Source organism: Artibeus jamaicensis, unplaced genomic scaffold (assembly GCF_021234435.1).
Source record: "Artibeus jamaicensis isolate MK-2021 breed Jamaican fruit bat unplaced genomic scaffold, CSHL_Jam_final contig_387, whole genome shotgun sequence".
NCBI classification, from domain to species: Eukaryota; Metazoa; Chordata; class Mammalia; order Chiroptera; family Phyllostomidae; genus Artibeus; species Artibeus jamaicensis.
Window position 1 is genome coordinate 5,969,440 of NW_026521812.1, and position 25,139 is coordinate 5,994,578.

A 25,139-nucleotide genomic window follows, 5' to 3' on the forward strand; every position below is an offset into this window, starting at 1 on the left:
TATGTTTTGCCATTGATTACACAATGGGCTTTTCCTCTGTGTCTATCTCTATTAATAGCAGCTTCTTAAATTAAAAAAACACAAATTAAGGCAAAAATATGGTAAGTCCTAGGGGCAACTGATTTATTGTCCCAGTTCCAATACGTTATATTTTTAAACTTTGTTCTTAAGAGAGAGTGCTATATCATTATTGAAAAAAGTGTAGCTTGTATTGAAAAAAATTCTTTTACGAATATCACAGAACAGCAATCAAATCTAAGTGTTGATGGGACCAATTGTTTCAGGCTGCATTGGGGAATAAGGCTAAATGAGTTTCCTGGGGGGCAGTATCCTTCATACACAGATATGACATGAGGTACGTAGAGAAATTGACACAGTCATTTGGACATATTTTGTATGTTTTAAAAATCAATGAACTCTTAGCATTTTACTTTTAATCCTTTTACATTTATATAGAACGGCGTAAACCATGGAGCATCGGATTATGCATTTATTTTAGAATGTATGCTTTGCACAGTTTTACAAGATTAGAATTTTAAACTAAATGTTATAAGGTTCCCTTTATTGATAGTACTCATGGCATCTCTAGTGCTTGACAAGTAAAGATATTATTCCTTTTCTCTCAGAAATGTGCTAAGGGACAAGCGTTGTTTGACAAAGTCTGTGAACATCTCAACCTCCTGGAGAAGGACTACTTTGGACTTTCATTTCAGGAAAGCGCTGAGCAGAAAGTAAGTGGAGTTTCAAGTTTATTTATATTGTTTTAGAAAAATAGTGTATTTTTCTTTACTGCACAATTCACCTTTAAAATAAACAGATTTTCTGTTTTTATTGTGACATATTTTATGTTCTGTGAGAAATTTGGTAAGTACTGGACTTGTGTAGGGAGAATCACCTGTACTTTTTGACATTCTGTGTATCTGCTTTTTCAGTTACATTATAAGCAGACGTAATGGAATTTTATCCCTTCTTAATTATTAGAGACTGAAAGAACTGATTCAAAAATTGTTTTTTTTTGTTGTTTTTTACCCCAGTATCTCTAATTTTTATTGTTTATTCTCTCTTCCATTTCTTTTTTAAAATATATTTTATTGATTATGCTGTTACAGTTGTCTTGATTTTTTCTCTTTTGTCCCCCTTTACTCAGTACCCCGACTTCCTCAGGCAATACCCCCACTGTTGTCCATGTCCATGGGTTATGTGTATAAGTTCTTTGGCTATTCCATTTCCTGTACTGTACTTTACATCCCCACGGCTATTCTGTAACTACCTGTTTGTACTTCTTAATCCCCTCACCTCTTCACTCACTCCCCCACACCCTCCCTCCCATCTGGGAACCATAAAGTGCTCTCCCTGTCTATTATTCTGTCTCTGTACTTGTTTGCTTAGCTTGTTTTTTCGATTCAGCTGTGGATAGATAGGTATTTTTGCCATTTTATTGTTTATAGTTTCGATCTTCTTTTTCTTAAATAAGTCCCTTTAACATTTCATATAATAATAGTTTGGTGATGATGGACTCCTTTAGTTTTTTTCTAGTCTGGAAAGCTCTTTATTTCCCTTTGATTCTAAATAATAGCTTTGCTAGGTAGAGCAATTTTGGCTGTAGGTCCCTGCTCTTCATGATTTTGACTATTTCTTGCCAATCCCTTCATAGTTTTCTTAGAGAAATCAGCTGGAAGTCTTATGGAAACTCCCCTGTAGGTAACTTCTTTTCTTTTACTACTTTTAAGATTCTCTCTTTATCTTTAAACTTCGGCATGATATGTTTTAGAGTGGGCCTCTTTGTATCCATTTTGTTTTGGACTCTGTGCTTCTTAGACTTGCATGTCTATTTCCTTCACCAAATCAGGGAAGTTTTCTTTCATTATTTCTTCAACTAGATTTGTAATTTCCTGCTCTTTCTGTTCTCCTTCTGGCATTTCTATGATGTGAATGTTGGAATGCTTGAAGTTGTCCCAGAGGGTACTTGTACTCTCCTCAATTTTTTTTAAATTTATTTTTTCTTCTTGTTGTTCTGATTGGTTGTTTTTTGCTTCCTTATGTTCCAAATCATTGATTTGATTCTCAGCTTCATCCACTCTACTATAGTTTCCCTGTAAATTATTTTTTATTTCAATTAGTGTATCCTTTGTTTCTAACTGGGGTGTTTTTGTGCTGCTGAAGTCCTCACTAAGTTCCTTGAGCATCCTTATAACCAGTGTTTTGAACTCTGCATCTGATAGGTTGCTTATTTCCATTTTATTCAGCTTTATCTGGAGTTTTGATCTGTTCTTTCATTTGGGCCATATTTCTTTGTTTCGGCAGCCTTCCTGTGTTTGTTTCTATGTGTTAGGAAGAGCTACTTTGACTCGTGTGTTGGTTGGTGTGGCCTAATGTAGTAGGTGTCTTGTAGGGGTTAGTGGTACAGCCATCTAGTCACCCAAGCTGGGTACTTGAGATGTGTGTTGAGTATGTCCTCCTCTTATAGTTAAGTCTTGCTTGCTGTTGGCAGATAAATGGGAGGGATTTACCTAGGCCAGTCAGCTGCAAGGACTGACTGTAACCACTGACTGCCAGCCTCTAACCTCTGCAGAGGATCAGCTGTGTAGGATTGGGGCGGTGGTGCTCTGATGTGGTCTGTAGCTGTCCACTGGTTTCACTGGTTCTGGGATTTTTCAGGTGGTGCAGGCCAAGGTCAACCCCTACCTGTGTTTTTGCCCAGGGACACCCTGTCTGAGCTATAAAGCAATCTGAGATGACTGCTACTTGAGTTTAGAGATTCCCAGGTAAATCCAAGCTGTGAATCTAGGCTTGCTGCTACTGGTGCTGGGCCTGGGCTCACTGAAGCCATCTGTTGCTTTTTTGAGATATCCCTCCCAAATTTTTATCCACCACATGTACGTGTGGTACCATCCCCTTCTATGTCTGTACCCCTCCTACCAGTCTGGATGGATGTGGTTTCTTTAATTCTGCAGTTGCCAGACTTCCATTCAACTCGATTTCTGACAGTTCTGAGTGACGGCTATTGAATATTTTAGTTGTAATTTTGATGTGGTTGTGTGAAGAGGTGAGCCATGTCTGCCTACACCGCCATCTTGACTGGAAGTCCACAAACATATTTATGTTGAATTTTTAGCTCTTGAATTTACCTATATGCTAAGAATTAAGCATTCCTGAAAAACAGGAAAGGAAGCTTAATGGAAGGAATGTGAAGAGGACCCATGTGTACTTGTCTGTAGGTTTGAGAGAGAGCGTTTGCTTTGCTGAACAGATCTTAGTGCCTGTGTGGGGTGAGTGTTCCCTTTTGTTGGGAGATTGGGGGCAAAAAAGGATACGGGGCCCAGCCTAACTCAGGTGGTTCTGCTTGACCAGCCAGGACCCAGTGGAGGTCTGCCTGACATCAGGAATGTTTTGAGATGGCTTCTGCTGCAGGAATTTTCCTTGACACTAAGCAGGAGCATGAGTGTTCCATAACGATTAATGATAATCCCAGAGAACTTTAGGGCTTTTCAGTTACACAGTTAAATTAAAGACAGAAAATTAACCAGTTCTGACAATTAACCAGGCTTACCCTTCAGACTTTTCTAACAAAGTCTCTGGTGACTTATAAAGAATAGACATGTATTTCTCATAGTTCATGAGACTGGGAAGTTCAAGATCAAGGTGCCTGCAGATTTGTTGTCTGGTGAGGGCCCACTTCCTGGTTCACACAGTGCCTTCTCATTGGATGGGACGGGATGAGATGTTCTTTGAAGCCTCCTTTGTATAATCCTATTCATGAGGGTTCTGTCTTAATGACCTAATCATCCCCAAAGTCCCCACCTCCAAGTACTCTCAGATCTGGGTTTAGGTTTTACTATATGAATTGGGGACGTGGGGATGGGATGAGGTATAAACATGCAGCTTCTGACACTTCCCTCATTATTTAGAAAGGACTTCCTCTTCTGTGTCACTGTCTGAGTCTTAGGACTTAAGTTTAGTGAAGCTAGTCAGTGTAGAAGAGTAAGGGTTTGGTCCAGGATTGCACCCTAAAGCGAAGCCCTTTTAAGTCTGTTAGATTATGGCTGTGGACAGACTCACTGTGATCATTCCATCTGAGGATGCCCAGAACACTTGGCTGCAGTGAATGGAGTTCCTTTCTAATATCTAACATTCACATCGCAGTCAACAGAATAGAACAGGTAGTAGATAAATATAGGCTGTAAGTTTTATTTATCCACATGCCATCATTGTTTGTATTTATGTGTCCTGGTAATAAAATACAGGGTATAAAGGTGATAATTACGTATGAATTAAATTTTCTCAACTTGCTTAGTTTTATGTCCTTGATAGCTAATTTGTATTTATTTAGTTCACACTTAAAGACAATTCCATTGTTTGCCTGCCTGCTGAATAGTAAGTATGTGGGTATTTTTATTAGAACTCTACTTAGAGTACTTTTCTCAGAAGTAATAACATATTAGACATTTGACTAAATAAACTAGGAGCTCTTTTTAGACTTTAAATTATAAGGTAGTCTTAATAGTGTTTTCCGTATAATGGCCCTCAAGGCTGCAAAAGAGAGAGTGGTGGGAATTGGGCTATCATTATCCACTTTTTTGAGATTACATATTGGTGGAGTCATAGCAGCATTTAGTGTTTGTGAAAAAGGGAGACGGTGCAGTGTGTTGTAAAATCTGTAGAATAACATGTTCTGTTAGTAGAAATAGGATATGCTCCAGTGAGAAATCTGCTATTTTTGGAACACTAGATTTACCTAAGGAGGAGTGGTGTTTAGCAGAACACACTGTTATTTATTTTGATGACTCCCAATATATGCATCCAATTCATCTTTCACCTGACTCTCAGACTTATATACAATACTTACCTGACTACTGGACACTACATTCAGTTGCCTAAAAGCAAATTGGTCATTTTCCCTTTAAATTTCATCTGTCCCCTGAAGAGTAGGTATATATTTCTTTTGCTTCTTATACCTCTTTTCTTTGCTCTTTAGTCAACCAGCTCTGTCGTTTCTACCTGCTAACTTGCTTCTCTTGGTTCTCTTTGTTCATAGTTTTTGCTTTGGTTTAGGCCCCTGTCATCTCTTACTTTGACTGTTTTATGTGTCTCCTAACTGTGCTAACTGCTTAGTCCCCGGTCCCTATGATCATTCTTCACACTGTTGCTAACCCTCTTAGTGTAGCTCAGCAGGCTCTGGGTCATGTGACTTCAGTCTCTTTTTTTTTTTTTTTTAAAGCTTCATTTCTCTGTGTTCTCTCACATACAGTCTATATTTAATCCACACTAGTTTCCTTCCTAAAAGGGTTCTTACTGGTACATACAATATATACTTGAGCATATCACTCCTTACATTTGAAATGTACTTCACATTTTTATATTTGAATGCCTACTTTTCCTTAAGGTCCACCTCCAGTAGCCCACTCTGAGGTTTCCTTGACCGCTTCACACTGCCCCTCCTGCCTCCACCTTAAGGAGAGTTGATAGTTCCCTTCGTCTGTCACTTAGCTGGGTAGCACAAACTTTTTATGTGTGTCAGCCTTTCTCCCCGTTCCTCTAGGAACTTCTAGAGCGTAGAGACCATACCTGTTCATCTGTGTAGCCTCAGTGTATCTAGACATTAAAAATATTAAATTCTACCTGTGTACCATCATCTCACATCCATGAGGATGGCAAGTATAAAAAAATAGCAACATTGATGAGGGTGTAAGGAAATTGGAACCCTTGTGCACTGATGGTAAAAGTGTAATGGTGCAGCCATTATAGAAAACAGTACAGGGTTACTCAAAAAATTATAAATAGAATTGCCATATGAATTAGCAATCCTATGTGTAGCATATATATTCCAAAAATTGAAAGCAGGATTCTGGAGGAGATAGTTGCACACCCATGTTCATTGTAGCGTTAACAATAGCCATGAAATAGAAGCAACCCAAATGTTCATTGTTGGATGAATTGCATAAAACAAAATGTTATTCATGGAATATTACTGAGCCTTAAAAAAGGCAGCCACGTTATAACATGGATGAACCTAGATGACATTACATCCAGCGAAATAAGCCAGTCACAAAAAGACAAGTGCTGTATGATTCCATGTCTATGAGGTATCGCAATCAAACTCATGGAAACAGAAAGTACAGTGGTGGTGTCTAGGGACTGAGAGAGGGGACACGGAGAGTTGTGGTTCAATGGGTATGTAAAGTTTTGCAAGATGAAGAAGTTCTAGAATCTATTTCACAGCAACATGAATAGAGTTAGCTCTGCTGATGTACAGTAAGAAAAATGGTTAAGTTGTTAAATTTTGCATATTTTGCTACAATTTAAAAAAATATACCTGTGTGCAAACCAGTATATCACTATACATGTAGGGGTAAGCAGTCTGGACATAGACCCTGCCTTCATTAATGTCCCCACTTATGTTCTAGTGAAGAAGACAGAGTAAAGAACTGAATTTTACACAGTTACTAAATTTTAAGACTGCTCTACAGGAAAGATTCAGGGTACTGATGGACTTCATAGGAGAGAATGATGCTTAAGCAGAGACCTAAAGTGTAGTTGGCTTCGGCAGGGTGAAGGGGCACGGGAAGCACATCCTTAGGGCCCTGAGAATTGGAAAGCGGTCTGGTGTGGTTAGTGAGGAGATGGGGCGGTGAGGCTGGGGGGAGAGGCCAGGCGTTGGTGGGGGTCAGATCATGCAGGGCCATCTAGACTATATATTTAGGCTTGGGAGACTTCCTTTTTTCTAAGAATAATGGTAAGTCACTGATGGGCTGAAACAGTGATGTGAGACAACCAGCTTTGCCTTTCCGAAGGTCAGTTGGCTGTTAGAGGGACTGGGATGAGAGGGAAGTTGAGCAGGACTGCTCTCCCAAAGCATGCAGGTGGCCTCAGATTTGAGGTTGTGGTAGTGAAAGTGGATAAGCAGACGATTTAAGAGAGATTTATGAAGGAGGGAGAAGCAATCTGATGATTGATTGATTGGGTGTGAGCGCTGACAAACACCAAGAAGTAGGCCTGGGTTTCTGGATGGATGGAAGTGCCATTCAGAGACAAGGGGGAGGACCCATCCGGGAGATCGCGGCATATATCATGAATGAAGTTTCAGGCATGTTAAGTGTTAGGTCAGATGGCTTTTGGAAGAACAAGGAAATCAGTAAATTTAATTTGGGATATGCCTTAAAGAATGGAAGCCAGCACAGTGTAAATACCCCAGGTGGGACCTATCTCAGCCATTCAGAGCACAGTGGGGTGTTTTTTTAAAATTTCCTGATATTTATATTGAGGCTTTTAGTCAGGCATACTTATTTATAACTTACTTTTTAAAAGAATCTGAGGTGTCTTTTACATATTCCAAGATGAAATAGACATGAGTATTGATAGCCAATTGTTCTGGTAGTAATGGTGGAGATATGAGAAAGCTAGGCAAAGGCCATTTTGGGGAAGGCCTTGTGTCTTATACTAAGGAGTCTAGATTTTTGTCCTAATGTAAAGGGTTTAAAATAGGAAATGACACGGTCAGATTTGCATCTCAGAAAGAGTGACCTGTTCGTGGCATGGAGGGAGAGTGGAGGGGACTGAGACTGGAGGCAGGAAGGTCAGAAGTCTTAGTCCGGAGGCAATGGGAGCTAGGGCAGTGACATTGGGAGTGAAGATGAAGAGATACTGAGTAGGCCATGTCTGCAGGACTTTGTGACTGATCACCTCTGAGGTATGAGGGTGAGGAGGGGTTGAGGATGAGTCTCGAGTTTCACTCTTGGGTAGCTAGAGAGCTCCTTGGAGACTCACACAGGGAACTAGGAGGAGGAGCAGCACTTTGGGGTTAGGGGCTGAGATGGAATCTACTTTTCATTTCTCTGAGCTGGAAACGTTTGTACACTGTTGGTTGGACAAAGTTTAGTGTGAAAATCAGAGTGTAAGTGAGGACTGAGGTAAATTAACAATAAAGCATTTGGGAGTGGGTGTATACTGTTATTTAAAGAAGCCTGACCACAAAGAGGACAGATGGGAGAGCAATACTAGTGGATGCAGGCTGGCGCTGTCTGCGGGAACTTGTCATGATGATGACGTGTTCTGGACATGCTCTGTCTGGTGTGGTAGCTGCTAGTCACATACGGCTATTGATCAGTATGGCAAGTGTGACTGAGGAAGTGAAGTTAAATTTTATTTACTTGTACAAATTTAAATTGATGGCTATTATATATAACAGTGCAGAATGTTTACCAGGGGTTGTTCAGTTGACATGTTTGCTTGGATAGAAATAACTTTTGACTTTGGCTCTGGGAAAGCCTAAGAAAAGGGTGACTTTGAAGAGAGGAGAGTAAGGATGATGGAAGAAGAGGATAAGCCTCGAATAAAGAGGGTGACCTCATACGCAGAGTTGGCAAGAAGATAAGGAGTGGTGCAATTGTAAACAAATCTGAGTTAAGCAAAGTGCAGCCTAAAATCTCTGGGAAACTTAGGGTAAGAACTGGAGATCATGCAGTTGTGATGGCAGAAGAATATATTGCTGTTTGTTTGCCTCTAATTGCAATCTGCAACCTGGGTATGATGGTGGGGAAATGGAGTTTGAAAGAGGGTCCCCAGTTGGCTAGTTCACGGTGGTTATGGTAGGACAAAAGATTCGGAAAACCGGAGATGCTGACGAGATAGTGATCACAGGAACGAACATAGCTGAAGCTGCAATGGGCTGACAGGCTAGGGGAAAAGGCTAGGGCCAAAGGAAGAAAGTTCAAAGTTAAAGAACAGGTACAGTGGGAATAAACAGAAAACTTAGAAGGAGAGGAGATAATTGCATCTGAGAATGGAGGATGAAGTCTCATGAAATGGAGAACTCTGTGTGATGAGAAGACCACGTGTTAGTCATGAAAAGGGGTAGCTGAGGCCAAGGACAGGGTTAGGTCTTTAAGGCAGGGAATGTTAAGGTCAGGGTAGGTTTGGAGGAGTTCCCCATAGGATTCTCATTAACAAAAAAATGCTAATGCTGAATATGGATCTTGTAATTCCTTGTTTACTTTGTAGTTTCTCTTATGAAAAGCCAAGTGAAAATGCTTGCACATGTAGGCATATGCTTTGTGGTTTTTTTTTTTATCTTTATGGGTGTTTTATTCAGATGGTCAGTGATCTGAGAAGATGGTGGGTTTGTACCTTAACAAACTGTCTCAAATTCCATTTTAAACTGACCTTTTTTATAAGAAGAAGAAAAGGGTAGGTAAGGAGTTTGGAATTCAGGGAAAAAGTTAATCAGATGAAATGCTGCAGTGTTCTTTCATCTGTGTCCTGGGCAGTGGCATCTCACCCCGGAACACAGTGGATCAGATACTGTCTGATCCTTGCAGTCCTACTGAGGCACAAAGGCAGAACTGCTTATGGTCTCCTGGAGTCAGGGTGGGTCATACCTTCACCTCCTGCAACAGTAGCTTTTTTACATATATCGATTACTAAACTTGTTAGCTGTTACCCAAAACTAAAAATTTTCCAACATTTGACTCCATCATTTCTCTACTGTTAGTTTAAACTATCTTATTCCTATGAGATCAGTTTCATATGGAAGTACTCATTTGGTTGTTGAGCATGCATCTTTGCATTAGACCGTCTCATGAGGGGCTTAGGAATATGTTTGATGGCTGATCCATATAAGGGGGCACATTGTATGCAACAAGCTATGATGAAGCACAAAACAGTTTTTAGCACAGTTGACAAAAGTTGCACACTCAACAGCTGGGGCTACATTAGTGACTTTTAAGGAAAACATTTTCTTGTCTTTTAGCGTTACCACAGGTCCCTGATTATAAATATCCAAGTAGGTTATTTTCCTACTGATATGCTGAAACAAAATTTCGAAGTCTTTCCAGGAGAGGACAAACACCTATAAGTAGTGAAAGTTCAACATAAGTTCCTCCTGCAAGACAAAATTAAGAGATGCTTAGAACATTTTTGCTAAATATACCCAAATATTTTTATCTCATTTGAAAGTAACAAGTCCTTCATAACATGAGGTTAAACAAAAGTAATGAAAAGAATATGAGTCATTGTTTTTGAAAAATGCCTTCCAAGTCTTCTTGAGGTTCGGTGGTCCATTGTTCTTCCAGTGCTTTCTTTACTCTGATGTGATGAATCTAGGTTCTTATTCCCACCAACTTCACCATGGTGGGGGTGGTAAGGAATACATCCCAAGCTTCAGTCCACTTTTGTTCTAGTGGGCTTTCTGGAGATGCTGTCTTCTAAGTCTTGAGTAGCACCTCATCTCCAGGCTCAAAGAAATGTAGCAAACCTGATCATTAATTACAGCTAAGATCTGACTCAAATGCTGCACATAGTTCTTTACCTCCACTTCTTGATCTGTAAATGTATTTCCCACCCCAGTCACAGCCTGAAATGGTCACCCATACACGATTTTATAAGGACTTGACCGAATCCCACTTCCAGGAGCTACCCTCATCCTGAGCAGGGAAGTAGGTAAAGCTCGATCCCAATGGAGATGAGTTTCTTGGCACAGCTTGGCTTTATTTTTCTTCAAGGTGTGATTCATCTTCTCTACCTCCCCAGAATGCAGGCGTACATTTTGTTACGTAGGTTTTAACTATAGAGCATTGGGGGAATAAACAGCGGGGTTTCCTTTTCGAAATCTTCACTTTTTTGAAAAATGAATGTTCCACTGTAACTGGTAATATATTTAATTATTCATATATAACCTATTTGTTTTTATAACTTTTATATAATTTAAAAAATTTTTTCTTGTGCAGACAGAAGGTAGTCCTTAAGGCATCTAGGCAAAAGAACTCTTATTTTTCAAATATAGATTTGTATCATGTCCTATTTTTTCCACAGAAAATTATTACTATTGTACCAGCTTAATCATTTCTGTTCTGTTTGACCCACATGCAGTTTCAACAATAGAGTAGCACCGGATACAGAAATGTAGGCTGCTTTCTTTTGCATCCTGAACATTATCTGTATTTATAGAAGTTTCAGTCACTTATCACTTTACTTTTGTACAGTAAAGTTGAGGGGAAAGCCATGGGTATTGTATGGAAATTTTCCATGGAGAGAAAAATCTAAACTTTCCTTTGATTTTAGTATAGTATTGTGTTGTACCCATCATATTTGGGACCTCGAGTTGAAAGCGTTTCGATTCACTCTGAGTATGAAAACCTGTCATTATTTGTGTTAAAACTTTTTCATGTCTGTTGAAAACTCTTGTGTAAACTTTATTATGGAAAATATTAAAAATATGTGGAATCAGGCACTTTTGTTACTTTTTGTATATGAAATTCCGAGTCCATGAAGCTCTTGCATTCATGTCTACGTGGAACTATCATTAAGAATTTTGGAGCTCTGGCTGGCATAGCTCAGTGGATTGATTGCGGGCCTGCGAACCACACAATCGCAGTTCAATTCCCAGTCAGGGCACGTGCCTGGGTTGCAGGCCAGTTCCCAGCAGGGGACTCACGAGAGGCAACCACACATTGATGTTTCTCTCCTTCTTTTCTTCCCTTCCTCTCTAAAGATAAAATAAATAAAACCTTAAAAAAAAAAGAATTTCGGACCTTCTTTAAAGGGAAAAAAACATTGTCTTGAATTTTTGATGTTAGAGTTTGGCATCTGGCCCCCAGATTATAATATTTTGCTTAAGCAATATGAAAGAGGAGCTTATTAGAAGTGTAGTTGATATCCACAGCTAACTTCATGAAAATTGATTAAAGCCAGGCCATTCCCCCCAGAAACTGTAAGTAAAAACTCAAATATTAACCTTTCTTGTCATATATAAACTATTCTGTAATAAAATTCTATATTCAATCCAGTTACACCTTATAATACCACAGACAGGAGTTGACTCACTCTCTCCAGATGTGTAGTCACTGTTATATAGAAAGCCTGTACCTCTCTACCTCTCAGCTTCCCACCAGTATTATGTAATGCTCTATTAGACCTAATTTAGGCAAAGGTGTACTAAAGGGAATCTGCTTTAGTGCTATAAATAATCAAGGGAAGATGAAATTTTAGGCAAAATGACTCTTATACTTCTAACATTTGGTAATACAGTGTGGGCTGGGTTGAATTTAATTTCTCTCACCTCACCAAACTGACCACCACCCAAGGCGAGTGAGGGGACAGGGCCCACCTGGCATTTTGTAAAACTCCCAAATGGGGCCTGGCGTGCAGTCTGAAGGGGAATTAGGCAAGATAGATAGGAGGTTTCTTGGAAGTGTTATCTAGGTCTGGTGTGGTGAGTGGCCCTCGACGGGCAGCTGCCCACTCACACCACTGATGGGATGCTGATAGGGAGGAGTTCCGAGAAGTGCTTAGATACGGGAACACGGACGCACGGATGTGCTAGAGCTTCCTGCAGTGAGCTGTCAACAATTAGAACACGGAGCCAGAAAAAGCCGGGCATCTACGAGGTAGATCAAGGACTTGAAAAATGCCTCTCTACACTTAACTCTCGGGGAAAAAAGACCGGAATTTCTACATAAAAAGAAGTCTAGGGCTATATTAGATTTATTAAGGGGTAGTCCAGGGCCCGTGGGCAGAGGCACCACCTAGAAGCTTGCTGGAAATGAAGAATTCAGGTCCTTGCCCTAGACTTACTCAGTCATAATCTGTTCATGTAAAGTCTCCAGGGTTGGCCAACCTTCTGGCGTCTCTGGGCCATGCTGGAAGAAGAAGAGTTGTCTTGGGCCACACATTAAATACACAAACACTAATGAAAGCTAATAAGTAAAAAACAAAGGTTTTGACTAAATTTAGGATTTTCCGTTGGACCACATTCATAGCCATCCTGGGCCACATTATGGCCCACAGGCTGTGGGTTGGACACCCCTGACTGTAAAACTTTACAGTTTGAGAAGCACTGATCTATGGGATAAAATATTCTTTTGAGGTGGCAGAGAGACTTATAGGGTTTTAGAATTTCACTAAAGCCAAGGGAGTAGGGAGCCCTAATAACCCACAGTAGCTCACGGTTCCACATGTGTTATACTACCATAGCTACTTAGGTAGGAGTTGGGCTATTAGTTAGTTGTCCCTATTTCATTCTGCATAGAAATTTGGACCATAAATCTCTGAGGTGTTTTTTAAACACTGGCATCCTAGGAATATAAATATAATGATTCATAAGCAAGCTCTTATGTTTTTCTAGATGATTCTGTTATTAGAGAATAATTGAGAATCATTTTCCACTCACACCTTTTCTGAGAACCATCATTGAAAATGTTGTAGGGAAATGCCAGAAGACTTGGTAACCAAGACTCTTTCACCCTCAGATTTGTAATAGATGAAGAACAGGATTAAGGAGGATGAACTGACAGAAGGACTTGAGTGTAAAAAGCAGTTGTACAGCTCTTTGCTTTCTGCTTAGTAAAAAAATTTCTGAAAGCTTGTAAGATAGAGTTTTTTTTAAGCCTTTTTCATGTGTGTGTGCTTTAGCAGTCTGTTGAATTCTAGGGGCTGCTTCTCAAAAGTGGTTTGAAGGTATAATTATAAAGTACACAGGCCTACAAAGGAAGCCAAAGACAGACAACATTCTCAAAATATTAAAGAATTTGGGATAAAGTCATCATTAGTATCAAATCTACCATATTTTGCCATGTATAATATTCCCATGTACAATGGCACCCATGTATTTTGCCAGGGAAAAAAATCTTTTAAATTTTTAATTCAATTATTTATTTATTTATTTATATTTAGATACTTGTTTTTTGTATTATAAAGGAACTTTAGCATCTGTTTTTGAACATATGGTACAAGAAATTTTATGTAACAAATAATTATAAAACACGAGAACGGATACCAAGCACTGCTTGTGTTTGTTTCTGGCACTACTGATGTCTAATGTGCATGCTTATTTTTCCCCCAAAAACTTGGGCAAAAAGTGAGCATTATACACAGCAAGAATATGATCATTCCTACTGTGATTTTAAAATATCGATTAGCATAAGTGGTATGATAGATCTGCAACTACTGTAATATGATAACGGAAGTATTTTTGATTTCTGGGAGCGACAAAGCTGAAGGTGCTGCTGATACTACCCAGGCTTTCTTCTCCTGCGTTCGTAACTGGTGGTGATGCTAAATTTCAGTTAGAGACTAGTGAGAGTAACCGTGTAGGGTCACCCCTCCATGTGATTCATAAACTCAGGATTTTGTGCTTTAAAGGTGATTTAATAACACTGACATTCTAGGACCACATTTTCATTTTAGTTTACTTTGTTGGAAGCCTGTGATAGGATTCCTGGTAACTTTCATTCATTTCTTATTTTACCTGCTATTCATTCAGAAGGTAAATATTCACTGGGGAAGAGCGTGGGGAGAGGAAGGGAAAGTGGGGAGAAGGATACCACACTGAGTGAATGAATGTCTCTGCTCTATAGTAGAGGGCAAAATACTTGACTTTTACTTCCAGTAATCCAAAATAAATTCCACTGAAATCCAGCAAGGATTTAGCTCTTTTTAGTTTTGTGTTGTTGCGTATATCTTAAAGTTGGGGAAACATGGAGAAAATTCTCGTCTCGCCTGATCATGAGTTGCATGGAGCCGTCACTTAGAGATTCATGGGTCCCTGACCCAGAGAACGTTTCCGTGTGTTTCAGGTGGGTGACAGGTGAAGCTGTCTGTTTAACAGATTTGCCAGGTGGCTCCTCATCATCAGGCAGTATTAGCTTGCTCTCATGAAAACTTACCTAAATAATACTTGAACACGAGCATAAAAACACTTGGACTTGTCATACTGGTGATTCTTTTCATGAGAAGGGATTGTGCTGTTTTTGCATTGTCCTCATTTCCAGGAAGAGTCTCACTACAGTGGGGCAGCTTTGCAGAAAGGGCTGGTATTATCAGACAGTTTTCTCTGAAGAAAGGGGTCTTATTTTTACTTTATCTGGCCCATGGATATAGTGATCGTATTTTGTGAACTCAGAGTCTGGATTAACTTTTTGTGGGTAGAAATATTTCTATAAATACTAACTTCTTTAATATATGTAACATATCACCTTTGGAAATATAAAATGTGAGGAAGGGAGAAGTATATGTATCTCCCTTTTTTAGTATACATACATATACTTATAGAATATACACACACACCAATGATAAGCCAAAAACCCATCTGTTAAGGACGTTGGGTAAAGTACTTACTCTTCAGGAAGCACTGAGTGGATGATTGATTGAAAGAACTACCCTATGACTTAGATGTTATCATTCTCATCTTATACTTGAGGAAATTGAAGCTCAAAGAAGCCAAGGACTGTGCCCAGGTTCACACAAGAATTGGTAGAAAGCCATAATTTGACTTCATGTGTTTCTGATTCCAAAGTCTATAAATGTGGCAGCCAAATCTTAAAAAAATGGTGACGAACCATAATTTATCATAATGCATGTGTACATTTATGTCGTTCACATTCGTTCACCCTTTTATGTCTGCTTGTTGGGTTATCCAGCGCTCCTTCTTAAGTATCAAAACTAAGAAGTTTATTTTTTAGTTGTTAAAGAATTTTATGTCTATTAATTTATTTGTAATTGATAATGCAGATAATAGACTTCTGTGTCTTTTAAAAGTCATACGAAGTCAGTCTTGTTTTTTCACTCATTAGTTTTGTTCCTTGGCCATGAACTATATCTCACTCATGATTTAAGTACTCATTGGAGTTCATTATTTAAACAAAAATAAATCTAATAGAATAATAGAATGTGGTCTTTTTAGATGACACAGACAACTTCAGGAGGTAGGAGGCAAGCAATGGGCAGATATTAGTCAACGAGTGTTTAGTACCTACTGGTTGCCTAAAACTGCCCAGCACTGTGGAGGATACACGTAGTAGGGCCCATCCTTGCCCTTGCTAAGTTGTGCCGGGGAGGGAGAAGATCTCACTCAATGGTGGGAATGGAGTTCACAGTGTGGAAGTGAGTGTGCTTAGTAAAGGGAAGAGCATGGAAGGAGTCACTTCTGCTGCTGCTATTGGATCGTGTCAGGTAAACTCAGCCTACTCAGTATTTGGATAGGGATGTAAAATAAAGAAAAAAGACTAGTACAACCATTATGGAAAACAGTATGGAATTTTCTCAGAAAACTAAAAATGGACCTGCTTTTTGACCCAGCAATTCCACTGCTGGGATTATATCCTAAAAACCCTAAAACACCAATCCAAAAGAACCTATGCACCCCAATGTTCATAGCAGCACAATTTACAATAGCCAAGAGCTGGAAGCAACCTAGATGCCCATCAGTAAATGAATGGATCCAAAAACTATGGTACATAGACACAATGGAATTCTATGCAGCAGAAAGAAAGAAGGAGCTCCTACCCTTTGCAACAGCAGGGATGGAACTGGAAAGCATTATGCTGAGTGAAATAGGCCAGGTGGTGAAAGACAAATACCATATGCTCTCACCTTTAACAGGAAGCTAAGCAACAAAACAAACAAGCAAGCAAAATAAAAACAAAGACACTGAAATAGAGAACGGGGACAGCGACCAGAGGGGAGAGGGGAGGGGATTTCAGGGGGAAAAGGGGAAGGATTTATAGGAACAAGTATAAAGGACACATGGACGAGAACTAAGGGGGGTGGAAATGGGAGGGAGGTGGAGAGCATGGGGGGGGTGGGCTGGGATGGGAGTAAAAGACAATACTGTACTTGAAAAATCATTAAATTTTTAAAAATTAAATTAAAAAAAAAGAGCTACTTCAATCTTTTAATACTGTGGCTGGCAATGTTGTGGAAAGTGGCCTGAGAATGACACCGAGTCTGAATGTGGCTGGCTGATGCACAGAAACTTGTCACTCATAGTCTTGAGTCTGAGAGCTCCCTGGACTCTCTCTCCGTGCTGTGCAGAACTGTTAGGTCACTGACACAGGGCTTGGTGCTTCAGGTGAGAAGGGAAGGTACTGAACGGTGTGCACACTGGTTATTCCTGGGGCGGGGGTCACAGAAGATGATGTTGCTTCTGTCATTTCCCTCCTTGAAAAGAGAGTTTGTTTGTTTTTTGGCTAGGCCTTTAACTGGTAGGTAGTTTCCCCTCCACTCTCTTTTTTTCTCCATGTTAACAGGAGGGTTTTTTCCCCCTTTTCAGTTTGGCACCAGGTGACCCTGATTAATTTTTTCTTGCTGTGGTGGTTACTTCCTTGGGTGAAATGCCACATAACACATTTGCTCCTCCACCTCTCACCCAGCCTTTCCTCTGTTTGACTGGAGACTGAAGGGTGTGTTTTTCTCATTTGTGTTCGCTCATCGGAGCTGGCCATTTGTGAGCCAGCTGTTGTGTGGGACAGCAGCTGCAAGGCCAGGAAGCTGAATGCCAGGCCCTTTCCTACGGGGAGAGTTACAGCACTTCCTTAACCTTGTACTGGGGGTACCATTAGAAGGTTCCACTGGCCCTTCACATCACTGGGCCATGTAGCGGGGACACCAGTGGCGTGAAACTAGAAGAAGCTCTGGTAGTTTTTTATCAAGGGGCTTGCATATAACCACTGTTAGAACAGAGCCGTGCACACCTTGACTCCTTGCTGCCCGAGTGCCAGCTGACAGGTGTAGTAAAACCCACAGGGGTCTGTGCAGCTTTGCTTTCAAAACATCCTGGTGCACTTTTTAGTAGTGGAAGTTCATGTTCTGTTCTACTAATCCAGTATCTTGTTGAGACAGTAAGCTATTATCCTCTAATGAACATTTTAATCATTTGCTTTATGTATCCAAATGAAATTGTTTAAATACAGATGTTATATTATTTGGGATGCTTATAGAGTGAATTAAACTTAATTATTATAAAGCCAGTTATTTGAATCAGTTTATCGTATCTCAAAGATGTACTTGTTCTCCTGTGTTAATGAAAATAAATTAAAGTAGACTAATAATGGCTTGTGAATAAGGTAGGAGAAGTTATCTTTTTTAAAAAAGATGAAAAATGAAAAATATATAAAAGAAAATTTTAGTTGGGTCTTTTGTATGTAGCTTTGACAGACACATATTTAATGTCCTTAGATGACTTGAACTTAGTAGTTCAAGTTTGGTCTTTTTGCTTTAGGATATTCTAATAGTTCCGTAGAATTTTTTTATGTTAACTTTCTCAAAGGGGAGATGTAGTGAAAAGTGAAACAGAGTTCTTTGTGATTTCCAAGTTGGAAGGAAGTTGAAACAGGATGTTACATGAAGACCAGAAAGGAGAATTTCTGCTCCAGTCTGACAGCACTTCTTCGTAGCGTTGCACAGTATAAGGGAGAAGAAAGTTTAAGGAAGAGGAGGATTTGGCTGTAGGAGCTGAAACAATTGTGTTTGATTGGGGTACATATACTTTCAACGGACAGTTTCTAATTCACATTTTACCCTTTATGAGTTGGAGCCAGTCATTTAGCTCTTGTTTCAGCATCCGCAGGGGCTTTTTCCTGGCAGATCTCTAGAATAAAGGCCATGTGTATGTCTAAGCCACTATACTGTACACTGTACTGAAATTAATACAAAATAATATTGAATGGAAACTGTAATTGAAAGATAAAATAAAAGGAACAAGTATAAAGGACACATGGACAAAAACTAATGGGTGGAAATGGGAGGGGGGTCCCTGGGGGGGTGGGCTGGGATGGGAGTAAAAGACTGAAAACTGTACTTGAACAATAATTCAATTAAAAATATTTTAAAAAGAAAGATAAAATAAAAAGACTATATGTAGATACATTATGTCTCATCATTTTGATAGTGTTTGATTTTCTATCCCATAAAATAAGGCCCAAGAGACTCACCTCAAAAGTGTTGTAATAGTTTATTTACAGCACATTCAAAAGCAAATCAGTACTAGCCCTGTGGAATGCTAATAGGTGGAGGCTACTTCTAATAGGACTTTGTTAGAATATGTTTACATTTAAATAAAAATATGAACTGCAAAGTGTTGTTTTGGACTCTGAGATATTTCTTGTGTGTCAATTAACCTCTTTTTTTCCTCCTCTGCAGAACTGGCTAGATCCTGCAAAACAAATAAAGAGACAACTGCGAAGTGAGTATTTAAATAATCATACTTTGAAGTTATTAAGGTAATCTTCACATCTATCTTCAATAAAATGCATAGGAATGTAGAGTAGAAGAATAAGATAGTGATGGAATTATCAGCTCTATTTTTGCATTTATATCTTCTAGGAAGTGAGGGATACTAATGATACTGTTCTGGAATCATGACTTTATTTTGTGCATGAGGTCCAGAGGTTCTAGAGTCACAGTCCTCCACGTTTTTTCACAAGGTCTACCACCCCAAAGTGTATCTGACCTTTTTCTCTGAAGGAAAGAATGGGAAGTTGCTTTTCTGTAACTTTTACTTTTTAGGTAAACTTTACTGTATTAATAGTACTTTGTCTGCTTCATCTTGGACATAAGTTTGTTTAATAAGCATATCTCTGGTCCTGAAGTTTTATGGATACAGTGTTTCTAGATGAACTGGAGTGAGGACTATGGGGGAGAAAATGTGCAAAACACTCTTTGCAGTCCTCTGAGGTCATAGCTGCCTTTTTTTCCTGCTCTGGACTTTATTTACAAATATATTTCCCCTCTATTGTTCTGGTTTTCTTTTTCAAATTTAAATTATAGTCTACTTCAAAGTGATTTTGGTGTGAGATCATTACATTCTCTACACCTTTGTCTCACAGTCCAAGGCTGCTTAACGCGCTGAGGCTGGCTTTGTCCTTAGTCCTGCCTGGCCCTTTCTCCCCTTTCTCTACGTGTTCTCACTGTAGACTCCCAAAGTGACTTGGAGTGTCCTGTCCCAACTGGCGTCAGTTCCCTCCATAGGTTCTGTCTCTGCAGGTTAATTTGCCTGGTGGTGATGTTGTGATATCTGTGCTGGGAAACATTCTCACCACAGGAACGTCTCTCCCAGGGGCCTGGGTACAGAACTGACTGCGGGGACTGTGAATGGCTGAAGCAGATCACTTAGCAAGCTGCTGACAGCTGGAATGTCTAGGACAGTGAATTTTTACCAGCCCTCCTGGCCTGTGGGCCACAAGCTTGTCCAGGGTGAAACCATGTCCCTGGGTGCCAGCTGCAGAGTGACCTTTGCACTGTTGGTTTCATTTCCTCCTCATGGTGCTGATATCAAAACACTGGAGCAAACCTACGCTTTCCCTTCCGTCCCACTTCAGGTTCTCCACATTTGTTTTTTTTCATTGCGTTTCCTTTCTTTGTCAAATTATTAATCCTTTCCATAGCTTTTCTGTCATTTCTTTTTGTACTCTTTTTTAATCTCAGCATTTATATAGATATGTGTATCTTCTGCTCTTCTTTTTTATTTTCAGTGTATATATAGATATCTGTGTATCGATCTATATCATATTTTTTCCTTCCTTTCCTTATAGACTCATCTTTCTTTTATTTAAATATTTTATTAGAATGGTCTTTCTGATTTGCCCAGGCCTGAAAACTGAGGGGTTCTCAGGATATGGAACTCTCACTGCTGACACTGTCACCATCCTAGGCAAGCCAGAATGGCTGGTCACCCTGTCTTTCCTGGCTTTCCTGCACCCCCTCCCTCCATTCCTCACACCCTCCCAGTCCCCCTGCACTTAATCTTGGTGTTTCATCTGTGTATGTCTGTTTCATGATGGACAAGGGGAGAAGAAAAGGAGCAAAATGGTCACAGGTACATCACACTGACATTGTAGAAGAAACTGCACCAGAAAGCTTTGAAGCCTTTTCCCCTGTCCCTTCGACAGTTACCACATTTTAACAAAGTGTGTGAATTCAGAAAGGCACAGATGCGTGTTTCTTTCACTTTCTCTGAATCCAGACCTGACACGTGACCTCAACAGGAGAGAGCAGGGTAACGGCTGAAACATGATTGATGTTCCATTGAGTTGTTTCCTATGGTTTTGTTTTGGCTTTTGGTTGATGACTTTTGAGTGCCGCTCATTTCAGAGTCATGCAGATTTTTCTGACTTTTGGAAGGCAAGACTCTTACTGATCATGAGTCACAGTCTTATGTTTTGATTATTTGTGAAGTTTTTAAGAATTATTTCAGGACTTTAACCTTGTGGTTTGGCAAGAAGCATAATAGTAACAAATAGGATTTGACTGTTTCAGACCACTGGGGCTCTTCTCTATTGGAGTCCTGTACTGTCCCAATCATGAAAGTAGGCTGAGGAAATAAAGTTTTGCTGTTGTATTTTTACCTTCCTTTCTGCTGGTGTTAGAATGGACAAAAGAACCGTTTGTCTTATCTTAACTTCTGCTTTGATTTGTTGTTATTCAGTTAATTGGCAACTAGCAAAGGTAAAAGTTAATCTTTTTTTTTTTTTTTAGTTACTTTGACAACCAACAACCTATTGGTTCCTGTGTAAAATGCACCTTAAAATCTTTAGATTTCAAATGTATACAAATAAGACTATCCATCTAAGGTTCGTCTATGATTAATATATAAATAATCCATAGACGGGTGGATTTTATATATAGGTAGGTAAAAATTATAACAATAATGTGAAATTAAATTAAAAGTCTAGCATTTTTGGTGCATTTTATCAATGCTAGAATTGGAAATATACCCTTAAATACTTGTTCCATTAGATATTTATCCATGTAGTCACCTTCAGGTAAGCATGTGCTAGAAAACAAATAGGGATCCATTACAAACTGACAGTCCTGTGATGACCTTGCATAATTATGCATTAGTGGTATAAGAAGTGCATTTGCATCTCAGCCAGCAGGGAGATACAGGCCAAGAAGCAGCTTGTCTCCCCATATTCAGGAAAATCCTGTATCCCGTTACGAAGTTTTAAATGTGTAAAGCGAAATGTTTTTTAAATTCAAAAGAATTGACTTTATTAGTAGAATAATGATGTTTTGAACAAAAATCCAGTGTAAGTGCTCGTGTGTTCACAGTGGCCATTCATTGACTGTTTGTTGGCTTTGAGTAGAAGTCCCCGTGCTGAAGGTGAGACAGGACACAGTGACACACTGAACGGGAACTGGGGTTCAAGACATTGTTCTTCATGTTTATAAACTGGAGCGATTGTGAGGCCTTCAGATATGTATGAAATGAAAACACATGCACACTTTTTTGTTTTAATTGGGAAACTCTATAGACTTTGAGCACAACTCTAAATTCAGGGCATTGGAATTATTTGGATGCCATTAGGAAAATAATTCCTTCTGTCCAGAATTGTGTGCGTTTTTGTTTGTTTTTAAAGCCATTCAAAGCCTGTTATATAGAACATTAAATGTTAATGTATGTAGATGTTTAACTTTTAATGTCATTTATGGCATAATTGTTTGATATAGTTATTCTTTTTGACACAGTACAGCAAAGTATATATGCCATATGCCAGGTTTTTTAGAAAACCTGGAAAATAATTTTATTATCTTAAAGTATTATGACATTTTGCCTCTCTCTCCTTTCCTTAGTATTTGTATTAACACTTCCTTCAAATAACCCATTGATACTTTCCTGAGTAGCTGTAGTGATCACTTGATGATTACCCTTCTTCCCCTAATAATGTAGAAATTCTAAAATGCTTTTATTAAAAGGGTGGAGAATACTTAGCATATAGACATTCTGTGGTTAGAACAACTCTTATCTCAGAACTATTGCATGGAGGTTATATTAAAATATTTGTGTAATAGATCACCTACAAAGCACTGTTGAAGCACCAGTGACCATTTATAAAAAATGAGATCCTATTTTTCTTTAATGGTGTGTTATTTATGTAATTGACTTTTATTTTTATTTTTTAATGATATTCTCTTTAAATTAGAAAATCAAGTTCTCTAGGCTGATTTATATAAGGACTAGTATATAGTATTTTAATGTGGATCTGTATGTTTTACCAAAATTAATGGTCATTCTGTTGGTTGGATAAATAACCATGGTGTTTAAAATTTACAGATCTTCCCTGGCTGTTCACTTTTAATGTGAAGTTTTATCCTCCTGATCCTTCTCAGCTGACTGAAGATATCACCAGGTACTTTATAATTACATCAGAAATAAACCTTTACTTACAGCTCGCATTTATGTCTGGGCCCTGGGATAATAGTGGTAGTTTCATTACTCAAATGATAACATTTTTTCTTAAGTTGAGTTTTAGAAGTGTCTTTGGAAGTTCCAAGAAAGTTTGAAATGTTGCCAGCTTCAAAAATTTTATTTACTTTTCTTTAATTTATCCATTTATATTTGAGTGATGAAGTATTTTTTAAACCAGTTGCTGGCAACTTTGTTTCCTATGTTCTACTTTCAAAAATCATTGATATTTAATATATCAGATTTTATTACTCAGGTGGTTTTTATTAAACAACCCGTGTGTGCCTGTCACTAGTCTCATGTTACAAGATGATGTATGTTACATCATGTTACAAGCGTAGAAGAATGAACCTATTTTTAAAAGTCAATTGAACTGTAATATTTTTGTTGTCCCCCCTTCCAAACAAAGAGTAAGGTAGGCTTTCTCCATTTCATTTCATTTCATTTCATCTCATTTCATCTCATCTCATCTCATTTCATTTCATCTCTTCTGAGATTGTCTGGCATATACAAACATATGCCTGAATTGCAAATCAAAGATTCCATTTAGGTGCAAGAGAGCATTTCCTGATTCTGAGAGAAACAGTGTTTGAATGGTAACCAAGGAACATTCTGTATCTATTAGTGCCTTCATATCATAGCCTTATTAAACTGGGTCCCAGTGGTAGGATGTCTTAGCTTTGGTAAGAGAAGGTCAGTAGGGTGATTTGCATATTTTTTAAAAGGTTATTTATATGGCCAAAGAAAATTGTTATGTGTGTGTGTGTATGCTTTTAGAAATTGGAAATTAGGGGGTCTTATTAGAAGCCTCTGCTTTTGATTCTGATGCTTAGTGTGCCTTGGTGCTTTCTGCCAGGCTAGTATTGTTTTATGATACCAAGTTCCATGGGTGCTTATGGGTGAATGATACCCATGTGAAATAGGAATGATGGAGATTTTTTCCAGGACAGGTTTTTCTTTTTTCTTTTTTCCCCTGAATAGGGATATGTACTGCAAATTAGCCTCAATGAGTAAATAATAAATAGTAGTTTCTGTAACTGCACAGTAGATGCTTGGAGCTTAAAACTTGCAGGTTTGTGGGTGTAAGCTAAGAGCCTTGTTGCAGGAGGACCTTGAACCAGTGCAAGTAACTGGGGCTTTGGGACTCAGCATCTTCTCTGTATACACACTCCTCCTTGCAGTGCTTTGTTTGGGAAATGATAGTCCTTTGGTGACTGCAACTTACAACCCCAGTTGAGTGCTTTGCTTTTCCTTTGAAATGGGGCTTTAACAGTCTCCCTGTGTGTGGTGGGTGGAATGGTGGAGCCTAGTGAGCTAACTCAGGCCTTAGCAGAGTGCAGCCTGAGACCAACCACCTGCCTGTATGTGGAACCTAGTAGCCTGTTTGTCATGATTGAAATCCTCACCATGACCTGAGTGAACATTTAGAAGGCGACTTAGGCTTTTGAGGAGAGCAAGAACACTGTTGAGAATAGTGTTTAAAGAATGCTCTTGCCTGTGGCATAAATTTGCTGGGTTGGGAAAATCAGGGAGCTGTTATAGTTTTTATTTTGAGATCTTTGGACTTAGACTTAATCTTTGAAAACAGAGGACAGGACCACTGTGAAAAGTAGAGACAATAATATAAAAGGGAGCAACAAGATTTTAGTAAATGATGGAATCTTTGTGGCTAGGTCTTAAAATATGGAGAACTAGCACTATTCTTGATTAGTCTTAGAGAATTTGAGGATAACCTGAATCATTGTTTAAAATTTAGTTTTCTCAAATAATTACAGTGATATTGATGGAGTCAAGGAATACATAAACCTCTTTAGAAAGAGAACTTCCGCAATGCATAAAAGCACTAAGACTATAGAGGTCGAAGAACTTTCATTCTCGGTAAATTATTGAGTACTCGCCCTGTGGCAAGTGCTTTGCTGACTGGGACTGTGGTGGGGAGCCCTGCCCTCTCTGACAGGTTCATGCAGGAATCCCGGTTTGACTGAACTGTGTGATGGCTGATAGCAGGTGTCGGGTCATGTTCTCTGACTCCACAACAGTGAGGCCTGGGCCAGAGGCAGCACACCTGTTTGAATGTGTTAGGTGCAGGGCAAGAGGAGGACGGGGCCCCCAAATCCGTGCTAGGCAGAAGTATCCACAGGAGGATGGTCACTGGCTTCCAGTAGGAATGGCAGTCACTGACAAA

At 39.2% G+C, this 25,139-nt stretch overlaps 1 protein-coding gene across 16 annotated transcripts in view; it reads left to right on the forward strand.

The window, feature by feature from the left end:
• EPB41L2 (erythrocyte membrane protein band 4.1 like 2) overlaps window positions 1-25,139 on the forward strand; it is a 200,949-nt gene that overhangs the window by 117,507 nt on the left and 58,303 nt on the right. For all 16 annotated transcript variants that reach the window (XM_037147870.2, XM_053664758.1, XM_037147875.2 and 13 more), the window contains exons 4-6: window positions 627-731; window positions 18,910-18,952; window positions 22,823-22,898. In XM_037147870.2, the coding sequence (XP_037003765.2) occupies window positions 627-731; window positions 18,910-18,952; window positions 22,823-22,898 (224 nt within the window). The remainder of the gene's footprint in view (window positions 1-626; window positions 732-18,909; window positions 18,953-22,822; window positions 22,899-25,139) is intronic.